This window comes from Heptranchias perlo, chromosome 33 (genome assembly GCF_035084215.1).
Source record: "Heptranchias perlo isolate sHepPer1 chromosome 33, sHepPer1.hap1, whole genome shotgun sequence".
NCBI classification, from domain to species: domain Eukaryota; kingdom Metazoa; phylum Chordata; class Chondrichthyes; order Hexanchiformes; family Hexanchidae; genus Heptranchias; species Heptranchias perlo.
In genome coordinates this window covers 591,474-611,945 of record NC_090357.1, presented here as the reverse complement: position 1 = coordinate 611,945, position 20,472 = coordinate 591,474, and the positions used below count along the sequence as shown (strand labels likewise).

The 20,472-nt window shown below is 50.4% G+C and overlaps 1 protein-coding gene across 1 annotated transcript in view; it reads left to right on the top strand.

Annotated features, from left to right (window-relative positions):
* The first annotated feature begins 258 nt into the window (after positions 1-258).
* The window catches only part of pou2f3 (POU class 2 homeobox 3), a 32,301-nt gene continuing 12,087 nt past the window's right edge, over positions 259-20,472 (top strand). Inside the window, exons 1-3 of the mRNA XM_067970809.1 lie at positions 259-378; positions 584-654; positions 15,271-15,305. Of these exons, the coding sequence (XP_067826910.1) occupies positions 588-654; positions 15,271-15,305 (102 nt within the window). The 5' untranslated portion in view covers positions 259-378; positions 584-587. The remainder of the gene's footprint in view (positions 379-583; positions 655-15,270; positions 15,306-20,472) is intronic.

Sequence of the window (20,472 nt, the reverse complement as noted above, 5' to 3'; positions counted from 1 at the left end):
GAGGCGGTGACTGGAATATATCCTGCCCCAAACACAGGCCAACAGCTTCACGTAATACTACCTATTAAATTCTTAGTAATAAATAATAAAGTTAAAAGATAATTCTGTTTATTCAGAGCTAGTAGTTGTTGAGTTAAACAAATGAGGGAGCCTGGGTTGGCTCTACATGCCCCGCCTGGGATGGTTATGCAAATATTTCTTAGTCCCACACCTTTACTAACAGGGAGTAAAACTGCGACCCACCTGCAGTGTCCTGGGGAGTCCAGATTTGCCTAAATGATATCGAACTCTAAACTGCCTCTCACCTGCTGTGTGGAGCGGCTCAGGAACAGTCAGCAGGTGTCCGAGGATTCTCCGATCGGGGAGGGTTGCTGCAAGGTCATTATTACTAAATATTCGCTTTTTGGGAAGTAAAGTGTCCTGTTAAAGTTTGGGTTTGTGGCAGAGGGAAGGAGAGCGAATGAATGATTGCCAGTAACGGTTGGAGTGTGATCGGCTTCGTTTTACTGACTCTGAGCGACTGTCTGTGTTTCTGTTTTAAAGCCAGTGTTTTATTAAAATCAACTGTTTTCTTTCCCGACAGTAAGATGAGTGTCGGGACAGAGAAATGCTCCGAAATCCGAGTTGGCGTCTCACAGCAACACGAACGAGCGGGTAAGGAGACTCTACAATTACAGACCGAATGGGACTCAGCAAAAAACCACCTTTATTAAACTTCCAGCCACCTCGATTATTGCTGTGGAATCAGAATTTTATACCGATTCCAGTCACGATGCACAAGAATAGTTTTACCAGAAAGTGCACTGAATAAAGGCAACTTGCAGCCGCCAACCTGCCCATATCTGTCATCATTTCACAACATGGTTTAACTTCCACACTCGGCCCATTCTCTTAATAATCGTTGATCAGGGTTCGTCAGCCTTTCGATGTCACCACGTCATGAGCAGATAATGCGATGGGGTTTCAAGCTGTGAATATTTTTTGATGTAAATTCCATCATTCTGTAGACTGTGTATAAAATCTCTACCCAACTGCACAGGCGGCCTGCTCCTTTAAGGGATTTGTGAGGCGGCCTGCTCCTTTAAGGGATTTGTGAGGCGGCCTGCTCCTTTAAGGGATTTGTGAGTCTCTCAGCTATTCATCATCACTTGATCAGAGCAGCAGAGGCTGAGTTTAGAAAATGTGACTGTCGATATTTGTAGTAATTCCAACCCCACAGGCGGTTAGAGTATGAGTGGCAGAAAATTATAGCTCTTAAAGTTTCTCTTTTTTGCTTTCTTTCCCTGTCCATCAACCTGTGTGTTTCTCTCTTCTGTCCTTCCCTTTTCTACTTTCCTTCTCTTTTCCCTCTGTCACACTCTCACTCTTTCCCCCCCTCCCCTCCCTCCTCACTCAATTGTTTAATGTGTTTTTAAAAATATTTTTTCCAGTTTCTCTAGGAAGCGACTGAAATCAGTCCTAATGCAGAATCAAATGGGAATCCAATCCCTACTGGGGTTCAGCCCCAGTCCAGGTCCCATTGCTGGCTCGGGTTTAGCCCCAGTTGCAATCTCTGTCACTATTCGGGTTTAGTTCAGTCCAGCTGAGTTTTAGCCCCAATCCTGGTGCTAGTTCAGTTTTGGGCCCGAGCCCGGGACCAGGCCTGGCCTGGTTTTAGGCCCAGTCCCAGCCTCCACAGTTGAGTTTTCTTGGGATTCTCTGGTGCCAGGGATTAAGACTGGGAAGGGGTTGATCCCAGTTACTGGCTCAGGGTATCTGCCTGGACTCTGGGTGTGAGCAGGACCCTCTTGCCCTGGGGATTTCTGTATATTTTTGAAGGTTGATTAGATGCAGTGTGTTAGTTTTATTTCCTGTATAGCATGAATCTTTCCTCACCATGCTCTGTTCATGCTGCTATGGTAATGTCACTGAGACCTGAGCCCTGTTTAATTGTACTTATTTGTTGAATTTCCTGGTAGTTTAGTAGTCCAATGCTGTACCCCCATGTCCTGCTAGTCCAATGCTGTACCCCCATGTCCCCAAGTGCTCAATAATTTCAGCCCGTCTAATAGACTTTGATGGTTCACCAACAGCTGAAGTGAGACTAACGGGCCTATAATTTCCTGCCTTATCCCTGTCTCGTATTTTGAGGAGATGGGAGTCACTTTTCCCTGCCTGCAGTCCTCCCGCACAATTCTCCTTTCCTCAGAATTTTGAAAATTCTACTTAGGAGAGGTGAGAGCAGTGCGAAAGGAGAGTCCCAAGAGCGGGAAGAGAGTCCGAGAGGTGAACGCAGGGTAAATCTAAGGCAAGTCATGGCAGCAGAGCTCGCACCCGTGATATGCCCATCCTGCACTATGGGAGAAGTCATGGAAACTACAGGTGTCCCTGGCGACCATGTGTGCAGGAAGTGTGTCCACCTGCAGCTACTGGCTAACCGCATTTCAGAGCTGGAGCTGCGGGTGGATTCACTGTGGAGCATCCGCGATGCTGAGATTATCGTGGATAGCACGTTCAGTGAGGTGGTCACACCGCAGGTAAAGATTACGCAGGCAGAAAGGAAATGGGTGACCGCCAGGCAGAGTAAAAGGACTAGGCAGGTAGAGCAGGAGTCCCCTGGGGCCATCTCCCTCTCAAACAGATATACCGCTGTTGGGGGAGATGGCTTATCAGGGGAAAGCAGCAAGAGCCAAGGTCGGGGCACCACGGGTGGCTCTGCTGCACAGGAGGGGAGGAAGAAGAGTGGCAGGGCTATAGTGATAGGGGATTCAATTGTAAGGGGAACAGATAGGCGTTTCTGCGGCCGCAAACGTGACTCCAGGATGGTATGTTCCCTCCCTGGTGCTAGGGTCAAGGATGTTACGGAGCGGCTGCAGGGCATTCTGGAGGGGGAGGGTGAACAGCCAGTAATCGTGGTCCATATCGGTACCAACGACATAGGTTTAAAAAAAGGGATGAGGTCCTGCAAGGTGAATTTAAGGAGTTAGGAGATAAATTAAAAAGCAGGACTTCAAAGATAGTGATCTCAGGATTACTACCAGTGCCACGTGCTAGTGAGTATAGGAACAGGAGAATAGACAGGATGAACACGTGGCTGCAGGGATGGTGTAGGAGGGAGGGATTTAGATTTCTGGGACATTGGGACCGGTTCTGGGGAAGGTGGGACCTGTACAAGTGGGACAGGTTACACCCGAGCAGGACTGGGACCGATGTCCTTGCGGGGGTGTTTGCTAGTGCTGTTGGGGAAGGTTTAAACTAGAATGGTAGGGGGATGGGAACCTGAGCAGGGAAACAAGGAAAGAAACAAAAGCCAGGGAAAAAGCAATAGTGGAAGGCAGAGAAAACAAGGGCGAAAAACAAATAGGTCCATAGTGCAAAATAAAACTAAGATGACTAGCAATCTTAAAAAGACAAGTCTAAAGGCATTGTGTCTTAATGCGCGGAGCATTCTCAATAAGCTAGATGAACTAACAGCGCAGATAGATATTAACGGGAATGATACAGTTGCGATTACGGAGACACGGCTGCAGGGTGACCAAGGATGGGAACTGAACATCCAGGGGTATTCAATATTTCGGAAGGACAGGCAAAAAGGGAAAGGAGGTGGGGTAGCGTTGTTAGTAAAGGAGGAAATCAATGCAATAGTGAGGAAGGATATTGGCTCGGAAAATCACGGTGTGGAATCTGTATGGGTGGAGCTAAGAAACACCAAGGGGCAGAAAACGTTGGTGGGGGTTGTCTATAGGCCCCCAAACAGTAGTGGAGATGTAGGGGAGGACATTAAACAGGAAATTAGAGACGCATGCAAGAAGGGTACAACTATAATCATGGGTGACTTTAATCTACATATAGATTGGTCAAACCAAATTAGCAATAATACTGTGGGGGAGGAATTCCTGGAGTGTGTACGTGATGGTTTTCTAGACCAATATGTTGAGGAACCAACTAGAGAACAGGCGATCCTAGACTGGGGATTGTGCAATGAGAAAGGATTAATTAACAATCTTGTTGTGCGGGGTCCCTTACGGAAGAGCGACCATAACATGATAGAATTCCTCATTAAGATGGAGAGTGAAGTAGTTGAATCCGAAACTAGGGTCCTGAATCTAAATAAAGGAAATTACGAAAGTATGAGGTGCGAGTTGGCTAGGATAGATTGGGGAACTTTACTAAAAGGGATGACGGTGGATATGCAATGGCTAATATTTAAAGAACAGGAGGGCAAAAAGGGGACATGAGATTGCTTTGGCAGATAAGGCAAAGGAGAATCCAAAGAGCTTCTACAAATACATAAAGGGCAAAAGAGTAACTAGGGAGAGAGTAGGGCCTCTTAAGGATCAACAAGGTCATCTATGTGCGGAACCACAAGAGATGGGTGAGATCCTGAATGAATATTTCACATCGGTATTTACGGTTGAGAAAGGCATGGATGTCAGGGAACTTGGGGGAATAAATAGTGATGTCTTGAGGAGTGTACATATTACAGAGAGGGAGGTGCTGGAAGTCTTAATGCGCATCAAGGTAGATAAATCTCCGGGACCTGATGAAATGTATCCCAGGACGTTATGGGAGGTTAGGGAGGAAATTGCGGGTCCCCTAGCAGAGATATTTGAATCATCCACCGCTACAGGTGAGGTGCCTGAAGATTGGAGGGTAGCAAATGTTGTGCCTTTGTTTAAGAAGGGCGGCAGGGAAAAGCCTGGGAACTACAGACCGGTGAGCCTGACATCTGTAGTGGGTAAGTTGTTAGAGAGTATTCTGAGGGACAGGATCTACAGGCATTTGGAGAGGCAGGGACTGATTAGGAACAGTCAGCATGGTTTTGTGAGAGGAAAATCATGTCTCACGAATTTGATTGAGTTTTTTGAAGGGGTAACCAAGAAGATAGATGAGGGCTGTGCAGTAGACGTGGTCTACATGGACTTCAGCAAAGCCTTTGACAAGGTACCGCATGGTAGGTTGTTACATAAGGTTAAATCTCATGGGATCCAAGGTGAGGTAGCCAATTGGATACAAAATTGGCTTGACGACAGAAGACAGGGTGGTTGTAGAGGGTTGTTTTTCAAACTGGATGCCTGTGTCCAGCGGTGTGCCTCAGGGATCGGTGCTGGGTCTGCTGTTGTTTGTTATTTATATTAATGATTTGGATGAGAATTTAGGAGGTATGGTTAGTAAGTTTGCAGATGACACCAAGATTGGTAGCATTGTGGACAGTGAAGAAGGTTATCTAGGATTGCAGCAGAGAGTAGGAATTAATGGGTCTTTTGCAGGTGGCAGGCAGTGACTAGTGGGGTACCACAGGGACCAGTGCTTGAGCCCCAGCTATTCACAATATATATCACTGATTTGGATGAGGGAACTAAATGTAACATTTTCCAAGTTTGCAGATGGCACAAAGCAGGGGTGGAATGTGAGCTGTGAGGAGGATGCAAAGAGGCTCCAATGTGATTTAGACAAGTTGGGTGAGTGGGCAAGAACATAGCAGATGAAGTATAACGTGGATAAATGAGAGGTTATCCACTTTGGTTGTAAAAACAGAAAGGCAGATTATTATCTGAATGGTGATAGATTGGGAAAAGGGGAGGTGCAACGAGACCTGGGTGTCCTTGTACACCAGTCGCTGAAAGCGAGCATTCAGGTGCAGCAAGCAGTTAGGAAGGCGAATGGTATGTTGGCCTTCATTGCAAGAGGATTTGAGTACAGGAGCAGGGATGTTTTACTGCAGTTATACAGGGCCTTGGTGAGACCACATCTGGAATATTGTGTGCAGTTTTGGTCTCCTTATCTGAGGAAGGATGTTGTTGCCATGGAGGGAGTGCAACAAAGGTCTACCAGACTGATTCCTGGGATGGCAGGACTGATATATGAGGAGAGATTGGGTCGACTAGGCCTATATTCACTAGAGTTTAGAAGAATGAGAGGTGATCTCATCCGAAACATATAAAATTCTAACAGGACTAGACAGACTAGATGCAGGGAGGATGTTCCCGATGGCTGGGGAGTCCAGAACCAGGGGTCACAGTCTCAGGATACGGGGTATGCCATTTAGAACAGAGAGGAGCAGAAATTTCTTCACTCAGAGGGTGGTGAACCTGTGGAATTCTCTACCACAGAAGGCAGTGGAGGCCAAATCATTAGATGTATTCAAGAAGGAGATAGATATATTTCTTCATGCTAAAGGGATCAAGGGATATGGGAAAAAAGTGGGAACAGGGTACTGAGTTAGACGATCAGCCATGATCATTTTGAATGGGGGAGCAGGCCCGAATGGCCTACTCTTGCTCCTGTTTTCTATGTTTCTATGTCAGAGCCTCTGCTATTCCTTCCCCAGCTTCCCTCTGGATCCTCTGATGTAAACCATCAGTTCCCGGTGATTTCTTTACCTCGAGTCTGAGTAACTCCTTTTAGTCCCATCTGAATAATCACCTTCACTTCTTGTTTCATGCCTATTTTTGATAGTTCCACAGTCCCAATTTTCACCTCCTGTGTGAAACCTGAGGCAAAGTCCTTGTTTAGCACCAGTGAGATCTTGTCGCCATTCTTTCCACATGATCTGCAGACATGTCCTGATTAGTTCGTTTTCAATAGACGGGGGCTGTAAACAGTGAGCTTCAAACCAAACTATACGGCTCAGGGCAGTGAGATCCGATGGGATTTATTCGGAAGTTACTGAACTTTCTGTGGGTCATAATATCTGATGTTCGAGTGAATGAAGGACCTTTTGCAGATATTGCAGTGAAAGATGCAGAATGTACTGTCATCTAAAAGGTTAAAATGAGGGTGTGAAACTCCTGAAGATACGCGGCACGAGCTGTGGGGGGGCCCCGGTCCCTCGCCCGGCACGAGCTGTGGGGGGGCCCCGGTCCCTCGCCCGGCACGAGCTGTGGGGGGGCCCCGGTCCCTCGCCCGGCACGAGCTGTGGGGGGGCCCCGGTCCCTCGCCCGGCACGAGCTGTGGGGGGGCCCCGGTCCCTCGCCCGGCACGAGCTGTGGGGGCCCTGGTCCGGTCGCTGCTTTCCATCCTGATCACAGTCTTTCACCGACACTCAGTCACACTGATGTGGAATTAAGTGTCTGACGAAGCATCAATTTCTTGTCACCCAACTTACCGGCTTCAGGTGAACCCGGGGTGGGCGCCCGCTGGCCTTTCGCTTTATTATTTTATCACCGTTTTCTTTCTCAATAACGTTCGGGAACCGCAGCCACTGGCGCCATTCTTCGGGGGAGTGCGGTGGGGCGGGGAGAGCGCGCGCGCCTGGCGGGGGCGAGGGGGGGGGGGGGGCGGGGAGCGCGTGCGCCTGGCGGGGGCGAGGGGCGGGGAGCGCGCGCGCCTGGCGGGGGCGAGGAGGGGGGGCGGGGAGCGCGTGCGCCTGGCGGGGGCGAGGGGCGGGGAGCGCGCGCGCCTGGCGGGGGCGAGGGGCGGGGAGCGCGCGCGCCTGGCGGGGGCGAGGGTGGGGGGGCGGGGAGCGCGCGCACGCCTGGCGGGGGCGAGGGGCAGGGGCGGGGAGCGCGCGCGCCTGGCGGGGGCGAGGGGGGCGGGGGCGGGGAGCGCGCGCGCCTGGCGGGGGCGAGGGGCGGGGAGCGCGCGCGCCAGGGGGGGGTGGCGGGCGGGGAGCGCGCGCCTGTGGAGGCCGAGGTGCCAATAAGGGGGTGCGGAGATAGATTGTGGCCCCCCAGGTTGTGACTGAGCCTGGACCCTGACTCCCACTCAGTGCAGTATTTTTGAGGTGCTCCTGGGCATCGGCCACTGTGCGAGGGAGAATCTCAGGTCAGAATATGGGGTACCAGCAGCCCAGAAAGGACCGCCAGCTCTCCATAAAGCACCATGTTATTTCAGGCCCCAAATGCGGTCCTCCCAGGTATTGGGCCACTGAAGCCAAATAAATGAGGGAAAGTAAGAAAGTTTGGCCTTATCACGTGTAACATGTTTGTGCCAGGCGCCCCCATCAGTGTGGGGGCGCAGGCGGTGGGGGCGCAGGCGGTGGGGGCGCAGGCGGTGGGGGCGCGGACTGCACCGTACATGCTCCAGTTGCATTCTAGGGCCTTTTATGAGTCTCACAGTTTGGGCACTGTCTCTGAGTGCTCGTAGTGACTGGGTCGACACTGGGAGAACGCTGTGGTGTGTGACAGGCTTCAGGTCTCTGGTGATAATACAAGGGGACTGGAAGTACATCAGGTGCTTGTTATGGCAGTAATGGCCCCAGTGATAGTTGGCACGCCATGAAGTGCATCACAGTCAAGTCTGACCTCACCCAGTGTTCGCTCATGTACTTTCCATCAGGAGTTGCTGGATAATCTGGAGCAGGAACCTGAGCTGATCTTTCTCCCCTGGGTGTGTATTAAAGGGGATGGGGAGTGAGCAGGCCAGTTGCAGCATCCATACTGCTGCTGAGTGGGATCAGCTAACTTGATGCAGACCATGCCATGCTCCAGTTCACACTGGGCTGTGCTCCTCCCCTCCAATCCAATGGAGGGGTCCAGCAAACAGCCTTTGGATTGGCTGCTATTAAAGACTGTGAGTCATGAGCTGTCCCTGTAATGCACTCCCACTGACCCCGTCTTTTGTTTGGAGCCAGGGTAAAACTGAAGTCCTACATTCGTTATAAAGTGGAATTGCTGTTATTCCATAAAATGTTCCAGCACAGAAACAGATCGGTCAGCTCATCAAGTCTGTAACACTGTTTACCGCCACATCAGCCACCTAGTCTAACCCCACAAAAGGCCTTGCTCACTCCCCATACCCTTTAATATCCCACCCAATCTAATCCCACTCTCCTGCTTACTCCCCATACCTCTAGACTCGACTATTCCAATGCTTCCACCTTCCACCCTCCGTAAACTTGAGCTCATCCAAAACTCTCCTGCCCGTATCCCAACTCGCACCAAGTCCCATTTACCTACATTGGCTCCCAGTCCGGGAACGCCTCGATTTTTAAAATTCTCATCCTCGTGTTCAAATCCCTCCATGGCCTCACCCCTCCCTATCTCTGTAACCTCCTCCAGCCCTACAACCCTCCGAGAACTCTGCGCTCCTCCAATTCTGGCCTCTTGTGCATCCCCGATTTCCATCGCTCCACCATTGGCGGCCATGCCTTCAGCTGCCTGGGTCCTAAGCTCTGGAATTCACTCCCTAAACCTCTCCACCTCTCCTCTCTTCAGATGCTCCTTAAAACCTACCTCTTTGACCAAGCTTTTGGTCACCTGTCCTAATATCTCCTATGTGGCTCGGTGTCAAATATTGTTTGATAATCGCTCCTGTGAAGCACCTTGGGACGTTTTACTACGTTAAAGGCGCTATATAAATGCAAGTTGTTGTTGTTTATGTTATTACCACCCTTCATAATCTTGACCTCTTTGAGGTCACCCCTCACCTCTAGTGAAAAAAGCTCTAACCTCTCAACTATAGCCTCATTGCTAGTGACATCCTATTGAATCTACCTTACAACTTATCCATTGCTTTTATATGGAAACATAGGAATTGCTGGACGAGAAAAGACAAGGTCCATCTAGGTCACCTTCTACCATCCTGGTAGTTGCAAGATACAATAATGGAGTTGTTGACTAATCAGAGCGATCAATCTCTATTAATTAGTCTCCAACAGACTCAACACCATACACACTGCTCCAACTGTGGCCTCGGCCTTGTACAAGTTGTCTTTGCCTCTTGCCTCTCAGTAATTCTAAGTGGAGACGCTGGCTGTGGGATATTAAGGGCTCTGTAATGAGTCTCCGCTGTTCACAATGTGAAGAGAAGATTTGGAGGGAGAGGATTTTCAGTGCTATTTTAAATCTTGTTGATGACAACAAGCTGTGTGGATGTTGCTGATGCTGGGAGACAGCTGAACAATTTAACTGAATGGACATGGGTTTGTCAGATGGAATGTGGATTACCTGCAAGGTAAGGGACCAGGAAACAATATAATGGCTGGTCAGTTACCAGGGAGGTGCGATAATCAGCCATTCACTGACTCCCTCTAATCAATGTAAGATTGCTATCGACAGAGAATCGGCTTGATAGCAAGTCAAACCTGGCTGAACCCTGTGTGACTTTCTGCTGAGGGATGTTTCCAAGTTTGGTCATTGTATCTTCTAAAGGACATCAGCGGCCAGGACAATTACCGAATCAAAACTGGGCTTGCCCTCATTAGAGAAAAGCAGATTGATCCATGTCATTCAGACACTGAAGTGTGAACGAGAGAAGTGTAAGCAGATTTCAACCTATGTCGTGATTACATGTGTGAGCAGACCAGAAAAAAAATCTCGCAGTGCAGCAGGTACAGGGTCCCTTTAAAGGTACCAAGTTCCTTCACTGCTTCTAGATAGAGAGATGATGCAATATTCTGGGGCACTACCTGATCCTGACCAAAACATGGAATCAATTGTGGAGCATCCGATCTCACAGTTTGTCTCTTGCCTTTGGCTCAAGGTTTCAGAGTTGGTGTCTGTGCCTCTCGGTCCAGAGCAGTGCCAATCACACGTGGTCTACTGGAAACTGGACCTTGATTGGCCAAAGACCTGTTCTCAGTATGTGCTTTATTTTCTTAAAATCAGAGAGGCCCCAAGCACAGAGAGTATGTGGAGAGACATCACATTAGGAAATGGGTCTGTGGGCAGCATGTTACTCAGCAGATGCAGAATGGAAGCACATGGGCTTCACCTGCAGTGCCCCGCGGCGCGTGCCCCACGGAACGCGCTTGGTACCCCGCGGCGCGTGCCCCACGGAACGCGCTTGGTACCCCGCGGCCCGTGCCCCACGGAACGCGCTTGGTACCCCGCGGCCCGTGCCCCACGGAACGCGCTTGGTACCCCGCGGCCCGTGCCCCACGGAACGCGCTTGGTACCCCGCGGCCCGTGCCCCACGGAACGCGCTTGGTACCCCGCGGCGCGTGCCCCACGGAACGCGCTTGGTACCCCGCGGCGCGTGCCCCATCAGGGCAGACACGACAGCTGGGTTATTTTTTAATTCGTTCATGAGATGTGGGCATCACTGGCGAGGCCAGCATTTATTGCCCATCCCTAATTGCCCATGAGAAGGTGGTGAGGAGCCATCTTCTTGAACCGCTGCAGTCTGTGTTGTAAGGGCCCATAGCCTTTGCTGTGTCCACTCAGCCACTCCTTAATGTTGTGTGGAGTGAACTGAATTGCCAGGACACTGGCATCTGTGATGGAGTTTGAGAAGAGGCCGAGTCAGGTTGTCCAATCAGCCTCATCCTTTGCATTTGACGTGCTGGGCACCACCTTGGTTCAGGATGGGAACAAGCCTCCTCCTGTTAGTTGCTTCATTGTCCACTTTTTCCGACTGGATGGGCTTCAGAGCTGTGTGCTACTCCAATGGTTGTGGGATCGCTTAGTTCTGTCAACAAGCCACTGCGTTTGGTGTTTTGAGTGCTGGGAGCACTGTGTTGTAGTGTCACTGGGTTGGTGCCTCATTCTAAGGTGCACCACCTCACATGTTCTTCTACACACCCTGTTGAAATGAGGTTGCTCTCCTGGTTTGAAGATGGTGAAGGAGTGAGGGACGTGCTGGACAACAAAGTTGCAGCTTGTGGTGGTCTAGAATTCTGCTGCTTTACACCTTTTATGGACGCCAGTTTTGGGCAGCTAGATCTGTTCTTACATTGCTGCTATGCTAAGTAGGACAGACTAACACTACAAGATGGAGGATGTCTTCAATGTGGAGACAAGACTCTGTCTTCACAAGAACTGTCTGGTGGTCATTCCTACCAATGCTATCATAGGCAGGTGTTTCTGCGACAGGTAGGCTAGTCCTTGCTTCCCTCTGAGCTTCCACCAGTGGTGATCAATGTGGGGGAGCACTGATCCATCTGTTAATGGTGATCAGCAGACGAGGTCCTTGACCTTGTTTGACCAGAAGCCATAAGGCTGCACGGGGACAGACGGGGACCCAACTGTCTATCACTCGGCCCCCACCTCTGGGTGAATGGTGCCAGTGGGACAGGACATGGATGGGATGATGATGGAGGAGTCTGGGATGTTGACTGATGGGTAAGATTCTGTATCTGACTTGCTTGATTAGTCTGGAGGACAACTCTCAACTCGGGGGAGGAAGGCAAGGCTGGGATTCGCTGAGTCTTTTCCTTGCTCTATGTATGGGAGAGTTGTGTTGCGCGGGAGGGGCCGTGCGGAGGGGAGGCAGGAGGGGTCGTGCTGTGCGGAGGGGAGGCAGGAGGGGTCGTGCTGTGCGGAGGGGAGGCAGGAGGGGTCGTGCTGTGCGGAGGGGAGGCAGGAGGGGTCGTGCTGTGCGGAGGGGAGGCAGGAGGGGTCGTGCTGTGCGGAGGGGAGGCAGGAGGGGTCGTGCTGTGCGGAGGGGAGGCAGGAGGGGTCGTGCTGTGCGGAGGGGAGGCAGGAGGGGTCGTGCTGTGCGGAGGGGAGGCAGGAGGGGTCGTGCTGTGCGGAGGGGAGGCAGGAGGGGTCGTGCTGTGCGGAGGGGAGGCAGGAGGGGTCGTGCTGTGCGGAGGGGAGGCAGGAGGGGTCGTGCTGTGCGGAGGGGAGGCAGGAGGGGTCGTGCTGTGCGGAGGGGAGGCAGGAGGGGTCGTGCTGTGCGGAGGGGAGGCAGGAGGGGTCGTGCTGTGCGGAGGGGAGGCAGGAGGGGTCGTGCTGTGCGGAGGGGAGGCAGGAGGGGTCGTGCTGTGCAGCGAGGGGTCGGGGCCGTGCCGTGCCGTGCGGCGGGGGGGGGGGCCGTGCCGTGCAGCGGGGAAGGGAGGGGCCGATTTGGGCTGGTGGGGTAGGGGGACCCTGTTGGGCTAGGTGGAGGGGGTGGGTGGTTGGTGGGCTGGGTGGGGGGGGGCCGTGTTGGGGTGTGGGGGCGGTGGGCTGGGTGGGGGGGGGCCGTGTTGGGGTGTGGGGACGGTGGGCTGGGTGGGCGGGGGGCCGTGTTGGGGTGTGGGGGCGGTGGGCTGGGTGGGGGGGGTGGGCTGGGTGGGGGGGGGCCGTGTTGGGGTGTGGGGGCGGTGGGCTGGGTGGGGGGGGTGGGCTGGGTGGGGGGGGGCCGTGTTGGGGTGTGGGGGCGGTGGGCTGGGTGGGGGGGGTGGGCTGGGTGGGGGGGGGCCGTGTTGGGGTGTGGGGGCGGTGGGGGGGGTGGGCTGGGTGGGGGGGGTGGGCTGGGTGGGGGGGGGCCGTGTTGGGGTGTGGGGGCGGTGGGCTGGGTGGGGGGGGTGGGTGTCGGTATATTTTACCGTTTGAGGCCCAGGAACAGGATCCTGAAAACATTGTTTAGCTGAAATGTTGCTGATTTGCATAATTATTCAGTTGTGTGAAACTCCTCGCTGCTCAGACAGCAACGATTAACAACGTGTCTGATGTTCTCTCTGGAGTTGCGGTTTTGCAGTGAGTCTGTCGTCAGCACTGATGAAATCATCTCTGATTTTGAACAGTGAAAGGCCAGTGATGCAGAGGGTTAAACCGTCCAGTGACTAGTTATTGCCAGTGACTAGTTATTGCCAGTGACTAGTTATTGCCAGTGACTAGTTATTGCCAGTGACTAGTTATTGCCAGTGACTCCTCATACTGGGGTGCACTCCCCCTCTCAGGAGCCGGGACCTTCCATATTTCCCACTCCGAGCCCAACACCGCTGACATTTAGTTTCTAGAACTGAAATCTCAGTCTTTTTTTCATAAAATATACTTTATTCATAAAATTTGCAGCAATACGTACAATATAGTCGTCATATCACATTCCAAACGTACACAATACAGATTATACAATTTGCAGGTTACATCAAGTACAGTTCAATGAACACATTGTACATAATTACAGTTCATGACACTCTGGGGTGCCTCATTGCATTACACTCAATACAGATTATTGATTACAGATTCATTACAGGTACATTACATCAATTTCAATTTTACATTCTGCCCGGGGTGGGGGGGTTTCCCTGATTGCGGCCCCTCGGTACACAATGGCGGGAAGGCTCTAAATGGTTGCCGTGGGGCTCATCTCACGCCCGCACATACACACGTAATATGTGTAAACACATACATGTGTAATATATAGACAAGTACACGTGTAATATATGCATGCACATACATAATGTATATATGCACACATATATACATATACGCGCACATACATGTATGAATATATACCCACACGCACCAAGTAGTGGAGAGGTTTCCATAGAGATGAGCTATGGCTGATTTGCATTTTTCAAAATAATTTTCATACTGGAACCTTGTGAGACGGAATGATTTACATAGTGGAGGAGAGCAGTCAGTCGTTGCAAGAGCAAAGGGGAGCTCATTTGAAATTCAAATCAGGCACCCAACAGGACTGCAGTGTTTGTGGAGAATTAAATAAAATGGAAACATAACAAAAGCTGTTTCCTTCACCTACAGTGAATCCCATCCCTGGTCACTGCCCCCGCCCCCCCCCCCCCCCGCCACGAGTCCGTGACCCCCACTTCCCTCCTCCCTGTGACCTTCCTCCTCCTCCCCCATCCCCCCCGAGCGATCTATGACCCCTCTGACCCGTGTTGTGTTACGATTCTATTGGGCACGGCCTGCCTGCTAATTCCTTACCCTTGGCTGTTCAAGTGGCAGTAGGCTATTTGACTGTGGAAGGAAATTGCAGCTGAGCTTGCCACAATCCTCGGTTCCCCACTGAGACCCCTGGGGAGCTGAGGCCTTGTCCCTAATGGGAGAGGCAGGTACAGCGGGAATGTGATGGGCACTTCTGAGCTCCCCCATTGGTGACTCTGCCATTCCCACCTATTGGCCAGGCTGAGATCTGCCAAAGCGCTGGCGATGGTACTTGGTGCCTCGGTGAAGCTACACACCAGAAGGTGCTGGGTCCAATCCTGCTCTGTGCTGCGTTACCTGACCCCAGCAGTGAGAGGGTGGTTGGGGGGTGCAGAGAAAGTCACCAGATTTGGCAAGTGAATGTGTGGGTGTCGAGTGAGGAAAGGAGGCTCTAATACCCTTCACGGTTGAATAGCTGGCCAAAACTCAGTGTCTAGGCTCATACTGAGAAAACAGCCACTTGGGGATGAGAAAACTGGAAGAAAGACCCTTCCTAGGCATCGACTGACGGGGTGAATGTTGGCTTGTACACGGTAAGCAAATTATTGGTTAAGTGTTGGGAGCAGGGGTCACCCAAAAAGGCAACTTTTCTTTGAATCCCGGTCTGAGCCATAACTGCGTGCGTACTGTGGGGTGAGATGATACTGGGCTCTCTCTGCTATCCTTGCCCATGTTGAGAAGCAGTGCTTGTGTTCCGATACAGTAAGTGATGCTGCTCTGGATTTTCATGATGTTTTATTTTTTCTGTCAGGTACTGAACGGAATGGCCTGGACTTCACACGACAGGTTAGTGTCTGGTTCACAGGTGCAGGACTCTGTACAAACACTTGATGTTGAATTATTTAATCTTTTTATTTGGACTCAATCATTTAGTGTTTTCTTTTTTCTTATTAATTTACCAAGCAACAAACTAAAGGCACAAACACTGGAATAATCAAAATACAACTAGATACCATGATGGTGCGTTAATATTGGGTTAGGTTTAGATTTCAGATTAGGGATTATGGTTAGGGGTTAGTGATCTGGGTTATAGTTAAGGTTAGCGGTTAGGTTTGGTTCAAGGTGAGAGTTAGAGGTATAGTTAAGGTTAGAGATTTGTTTTAGGGTTACAGTTGAAGTACTAGAAGATGAAGTTTGAACTTTTCTTATGTTCTTATGAATCTGTTAACCTGATCCAGTGGTTACTGATTGCTGTTTGTGTTTCAGTTGATGGTTAGGGTTAACAGTTAGGGCTAAGGCAGGAGGATAACCCTTGTGTTTATTCTCCTTGCTACAACTGCCACTTCTATTTGACCATATTCCATTTCCTTATCCCCAAGGTTTTTATCAACAATTCTTAGTTGTTCAATCGCAAGTACGGTTCTGATCTACCAGACTGGGATTAGTCTGCAAAAGGTATGGCCATTAGGGTTAGGGTCAGGGGTACCAGAGCCAGGGTTAGGGTACCAGAGCCAGGGTTAGGGTTAGAGTTAGGGTCAGGGGTACCAGAGCCAGGGTTACTGCATTAGGGTTAGGGTCAGAGGCATCAGAGTCAGGGTTACGGTCTTCCTCAGCTTGGAGTCTGAGCCGTGGCTTCTGGGAGGGCCGAGTACAGGACTGAATCTATAACCTCAGCTTTCTGTTCGATCCTCAGCTGAGCCTTGAGCCCCACATCTTATCTATCACCAAGACCCACTTACTGCTGCTCACAAGACATTGCCTGCCTTGCCCCACCTCAGTCCCTCTGCCACCGAAACCGTTACCCTTTTATCTCCAGAGTGGACCCCAACACGCTGCTTTCTACCCTCCCATCGTCCACTCTCTATAAACCTCAAAGTCCAAAACTCTACTGCAAGTATCGTGACCCAGACCAAGTCCAGCCCGCTGCTCTACGCTTGCTTCTGGTTTACAAACGTTTCACATATATAATCCTTCTCAGGTCGAAATGCCTTGATGGCCTTGCCCCATCCAATCTCCTATGGCCCCATAATCCCCTCCCGAATGCTCTGTTCCTCTGATACTGGCCTTTGAGTGCACCCCTCCCAACCTTCTCCACAGTGTAGAGGGAGCTTTACTCTGTATCTAACCCGTGCTGTACCTGCCCTGGGAGTGTTGATGGGACAGTGTAGATTGCAAATTAAATGTCTTTGTTCTTCTAAAAGTTGATGTGCCTCGCCTGTGATACTGTTCACGGTACGGAAGTTACTAACAGGCGATCTGGGCTCACACGTCATGGGTCCCACGGGGTATTTCATTCAGCAAGAATCGGAGCCTTCAGGAGAGGACGGCAGGAAATGGGGAATAAGTTATTGATTCCATAATTACTAATTTTGTTCTGCACCCAGTTAATTCAGAGAGTAGGGTTTAAAGGTAGTTACTCATAACCTCCTGCTGATTACCACCTACCGCCCTCCCTCAGCTGATGAATCAGTCCTCCTCCATGTTGAGCACCACTTGGAGGAAGCACTGAGGGCAGCAAGGGCACAGAATGTACTCTGGGTGGGGGACTTCAATGTCCATCACCAAGAGTGGCTCGGTAGCACCACGATGGACCGAGCTAGCCGAGTCCTGAAGGACACAGCTGAAGGACAGGGAAAAACCTACTTGACCTTATCCTCGCCAATCTACCTGTCACAGATGCATCTGTCCCTGACAGTACTGGTAGGAGTGACCACCGCACAGTCCTCGTGGAGACGCCGTCCCGTCTTCGCACTGAGGACACCATCCAACGTGTTGTGTGGCACTACCACTGTTCTAAATGGGATAGATTCAGAACAGATCTAGCAGCTCAAAACTGGGCATCCATGAGGTGCTGTGGGCCATCAGCAGCAGCAGAATTGTATTCCAGCACAATCTGTAACCTCATGGCCCGGCATATTCCTCACTCTACCATTACCAACAAGCCAGGGGATCAACCCTGGTTCAATGAGGAGTGTAGAAGAGCACGCCAGGAGCAGCAGCAGGCGTATCTAAAAAAGAGGTGCCAACCTGGTGAAGCTACAACTCAGGACTACATGCATGCTAAACAGCGGAAGCAACATGCTATAGACAGAGCTAAGCGATTCCACAACCAACGGATCAGATCAAAGCTCTGCAGTCCTGCCACATCCAGTCATGAATGGAAGTGGACAATTAAACAACTAACGGGAGGAGGAGGCTCTGCAAACATCCCCATCCTCAATGATGGCGGAGTCCAGCACGTGAGTGCAAAAGACAAGGCTGAAGCGTTTGCAACCATCTTCAGCCAGAAGTGCCGAGTGGATGATCCATCTCAGCCTCCTCCCGATATCCCCACCATCACAGAAGCCAGTCTTCAGCCAATTCGATTCACTCCACGTGATATTGAGAAACGGCTGAGTGCACTGGATACAGCAAAGGCTATGGGCCCCGACAACATCCCAGCTGTAGTGCTGAAGACTTGTGCTCCAGAACTAGCCGCGCCTCTAGCCAAACTGTTCCAGTACAGCTACAACACTGGCATCTACCCGACAATGTGGAAAATTGCCCAGGTATGTCCTGTCCACAAAAAGCAGGACAAATCCAATCCGGCCAATTACCGCCCCATCAGTCTACTCTCAATCATCAGCAAAGTGATGGAAGGTGTCGTCGACAGTGCTATCAAGCGGCACTTACTCACCAATAACCTGCTCACCGATGCTCAGTTTGGGTTCCGCCAGGACCACTCGGCTCCAGACCTCATTACAGCCTTGATCCAAACATGGACAAAAGAGCTGAATTCCAGAGGTGAGGTGAGAGTGACTGCCCTTGACATCAAGGCAGCATTTAACCGAGTGTGGCACCAAGCAGCCCTAGTAAAATTGAAGTCAATGGGAATCGGGGAAAACTCTCCAGTGGCTGGACTCATACCTAGCACAAAGGAAGATGGTAGTGGTTGTTGGAGGCCAATCATTTCAGCCCCAGGACATTGCTGCAGGAGTTTCCAAGGCCCAACCATCTTCAGCTGCTTCATCAATGACCTTCCCTCCATCATAAGGTCAGAAATGGGGATCTTCACTGATGATTACACAGTGTTCAGTTCCATTCGCAACCCCTCAAATAATGAAGTAGTCCGAGCCCGCATGCAGCAAGACCTGGACAGCATCCAGGCTTGGGCTGATAAGTGGCAAGTAACATTCGTGCCAGATAAGTGCCAGGCAATGACCATCTCCAACAAGAGAGACTCTAACCACCTCCCCATGACATTCAACGGCATTACCATCGCTGAATCCCCCACCATCAACATCCTGGGGGTCACCATTGACCAGAAACTTAACTGGACCAGCCATATAAATACTGTGGCTACAAGAGCAGGTCAGAGGCTGGGTATTCTGCGGTGAGTGACTCACCTCCTGACTCCCCAAAGCCTTTCCACCATCTACAAGGCACAAGTCAGGAGTGTGATGGAATACTCTCCACTTGTTTGGATGAGTGCAGCTCCAACAACACTCAAGAAGCTCGACACCATCCAGGATAAAGCAGCCCGCTTGATTGGCACCCCATCCACCACCCTAAACATTCACTCCCTCCACAGGATGCACTGCAGCAACTTGCCTAGGCTTCTTTGACAGCACCTCCCAAACACATGACCTCTACCACCTAGAAGGACAAGGGCAGCAGGCGCATGGGAACAACACCACCTGCACGTTCCCCTCCAAGTCACACGCCATCCTGACTTGGAAATATATTGCCGTTCATTCATCGTTGCTGGGTCAAAATCCTGGAACTCCCTTCCTAACAGCACTGTGGGAGAACCTTCACCACATGGACTGCAGCGGTTCAAGAAGGCGGCTCACCACCACCTTCTCAAGGGAAATTAGGGATGGGCAATAAATGCCAGCCTCGCCAGCAACGCCAACATCCCATGAATGATTTAAAAAAAACTCAGACTGGCAAAAGGTGGGAAGTGGTGTTTGACAGGGATCGCTGCTGGGATCACTGTTGTTCACAATTTACATAAATGATTTGGACTCTGGAATCGGAAGTACAATTTCAAAATTTGTGGATGACATTAAATTGGGATACTGAGGAGGACTGCGACAAAATACAGGAAGACATTAATAAACTTGCAGAATGGGCGTGTAATTGGCAAATGAATTTCAATATAAATAAGTGTGAGGTATTACATTTTGGTAGGAAGAATAAGGGGGCCACATACTGATCGGATAATAGAGTCTAAATAGGATAGAGGAGCAGAGGGATCTGGGGGTACAGATACACAAATCATTAAAAGTAGCGACACGAGTTAATAAAGCCATAAAAAAAAGCTAACAAATCACTGGGGTTCATTTCTAGAGGGATAGAATTGAAAAGCAGAGAAGTTATGTTGAACTTGTATAGAACCTTGGTTAGACCACACTTGATGTACTGTGCACAGTTCCGGTCTCCATTTTACAAAAAGAATATAGAGGCATTGGAGAAGGTGCAAAAATAATTTAAAAGGATGGTACCAGAACTGTGAGGTTATATCTATCAGGAAAGACTGAACAGGCTGGGGCCCTTTTTTTCTGGAAAAGAGAAGGCTGAGGGGCGACCTGATAGAGGTCTTTAAAATTATGAAGGGGTTTGATAGGGTAGATGTAGAGATGTTTCCACTTGTGGGAGAGTTCAAAACTAGGGATCATAAATATAAGATAGTCAATCCAATAGGGAATTTAGGAGAAACTTCTTTACCCAGAGAGTGGTGAGAATGTGGAACTCCCTCCCACAAGGAGTAGTTGAGGTGAATAGTGTAGATGCATTTAAGGGGAAGCTGGATAAACACATGAGGGAGAAAGGAATAGAAGGATATGCTGATAGGGTTGGAGGCTCAGAGCATAAACAGACCAGACCTGCTGGGTCGAATGGCCTGTTTTTTGCTGTACTTTCTATGTAATATATAATTCTGGATTACAAGAAGCAAAGTGAGAACATTTGGACTATGTTTAGTTACCTGACACCTCTGCGCCTGAGGAAAAGATCTCTCTCCACTTGGGAT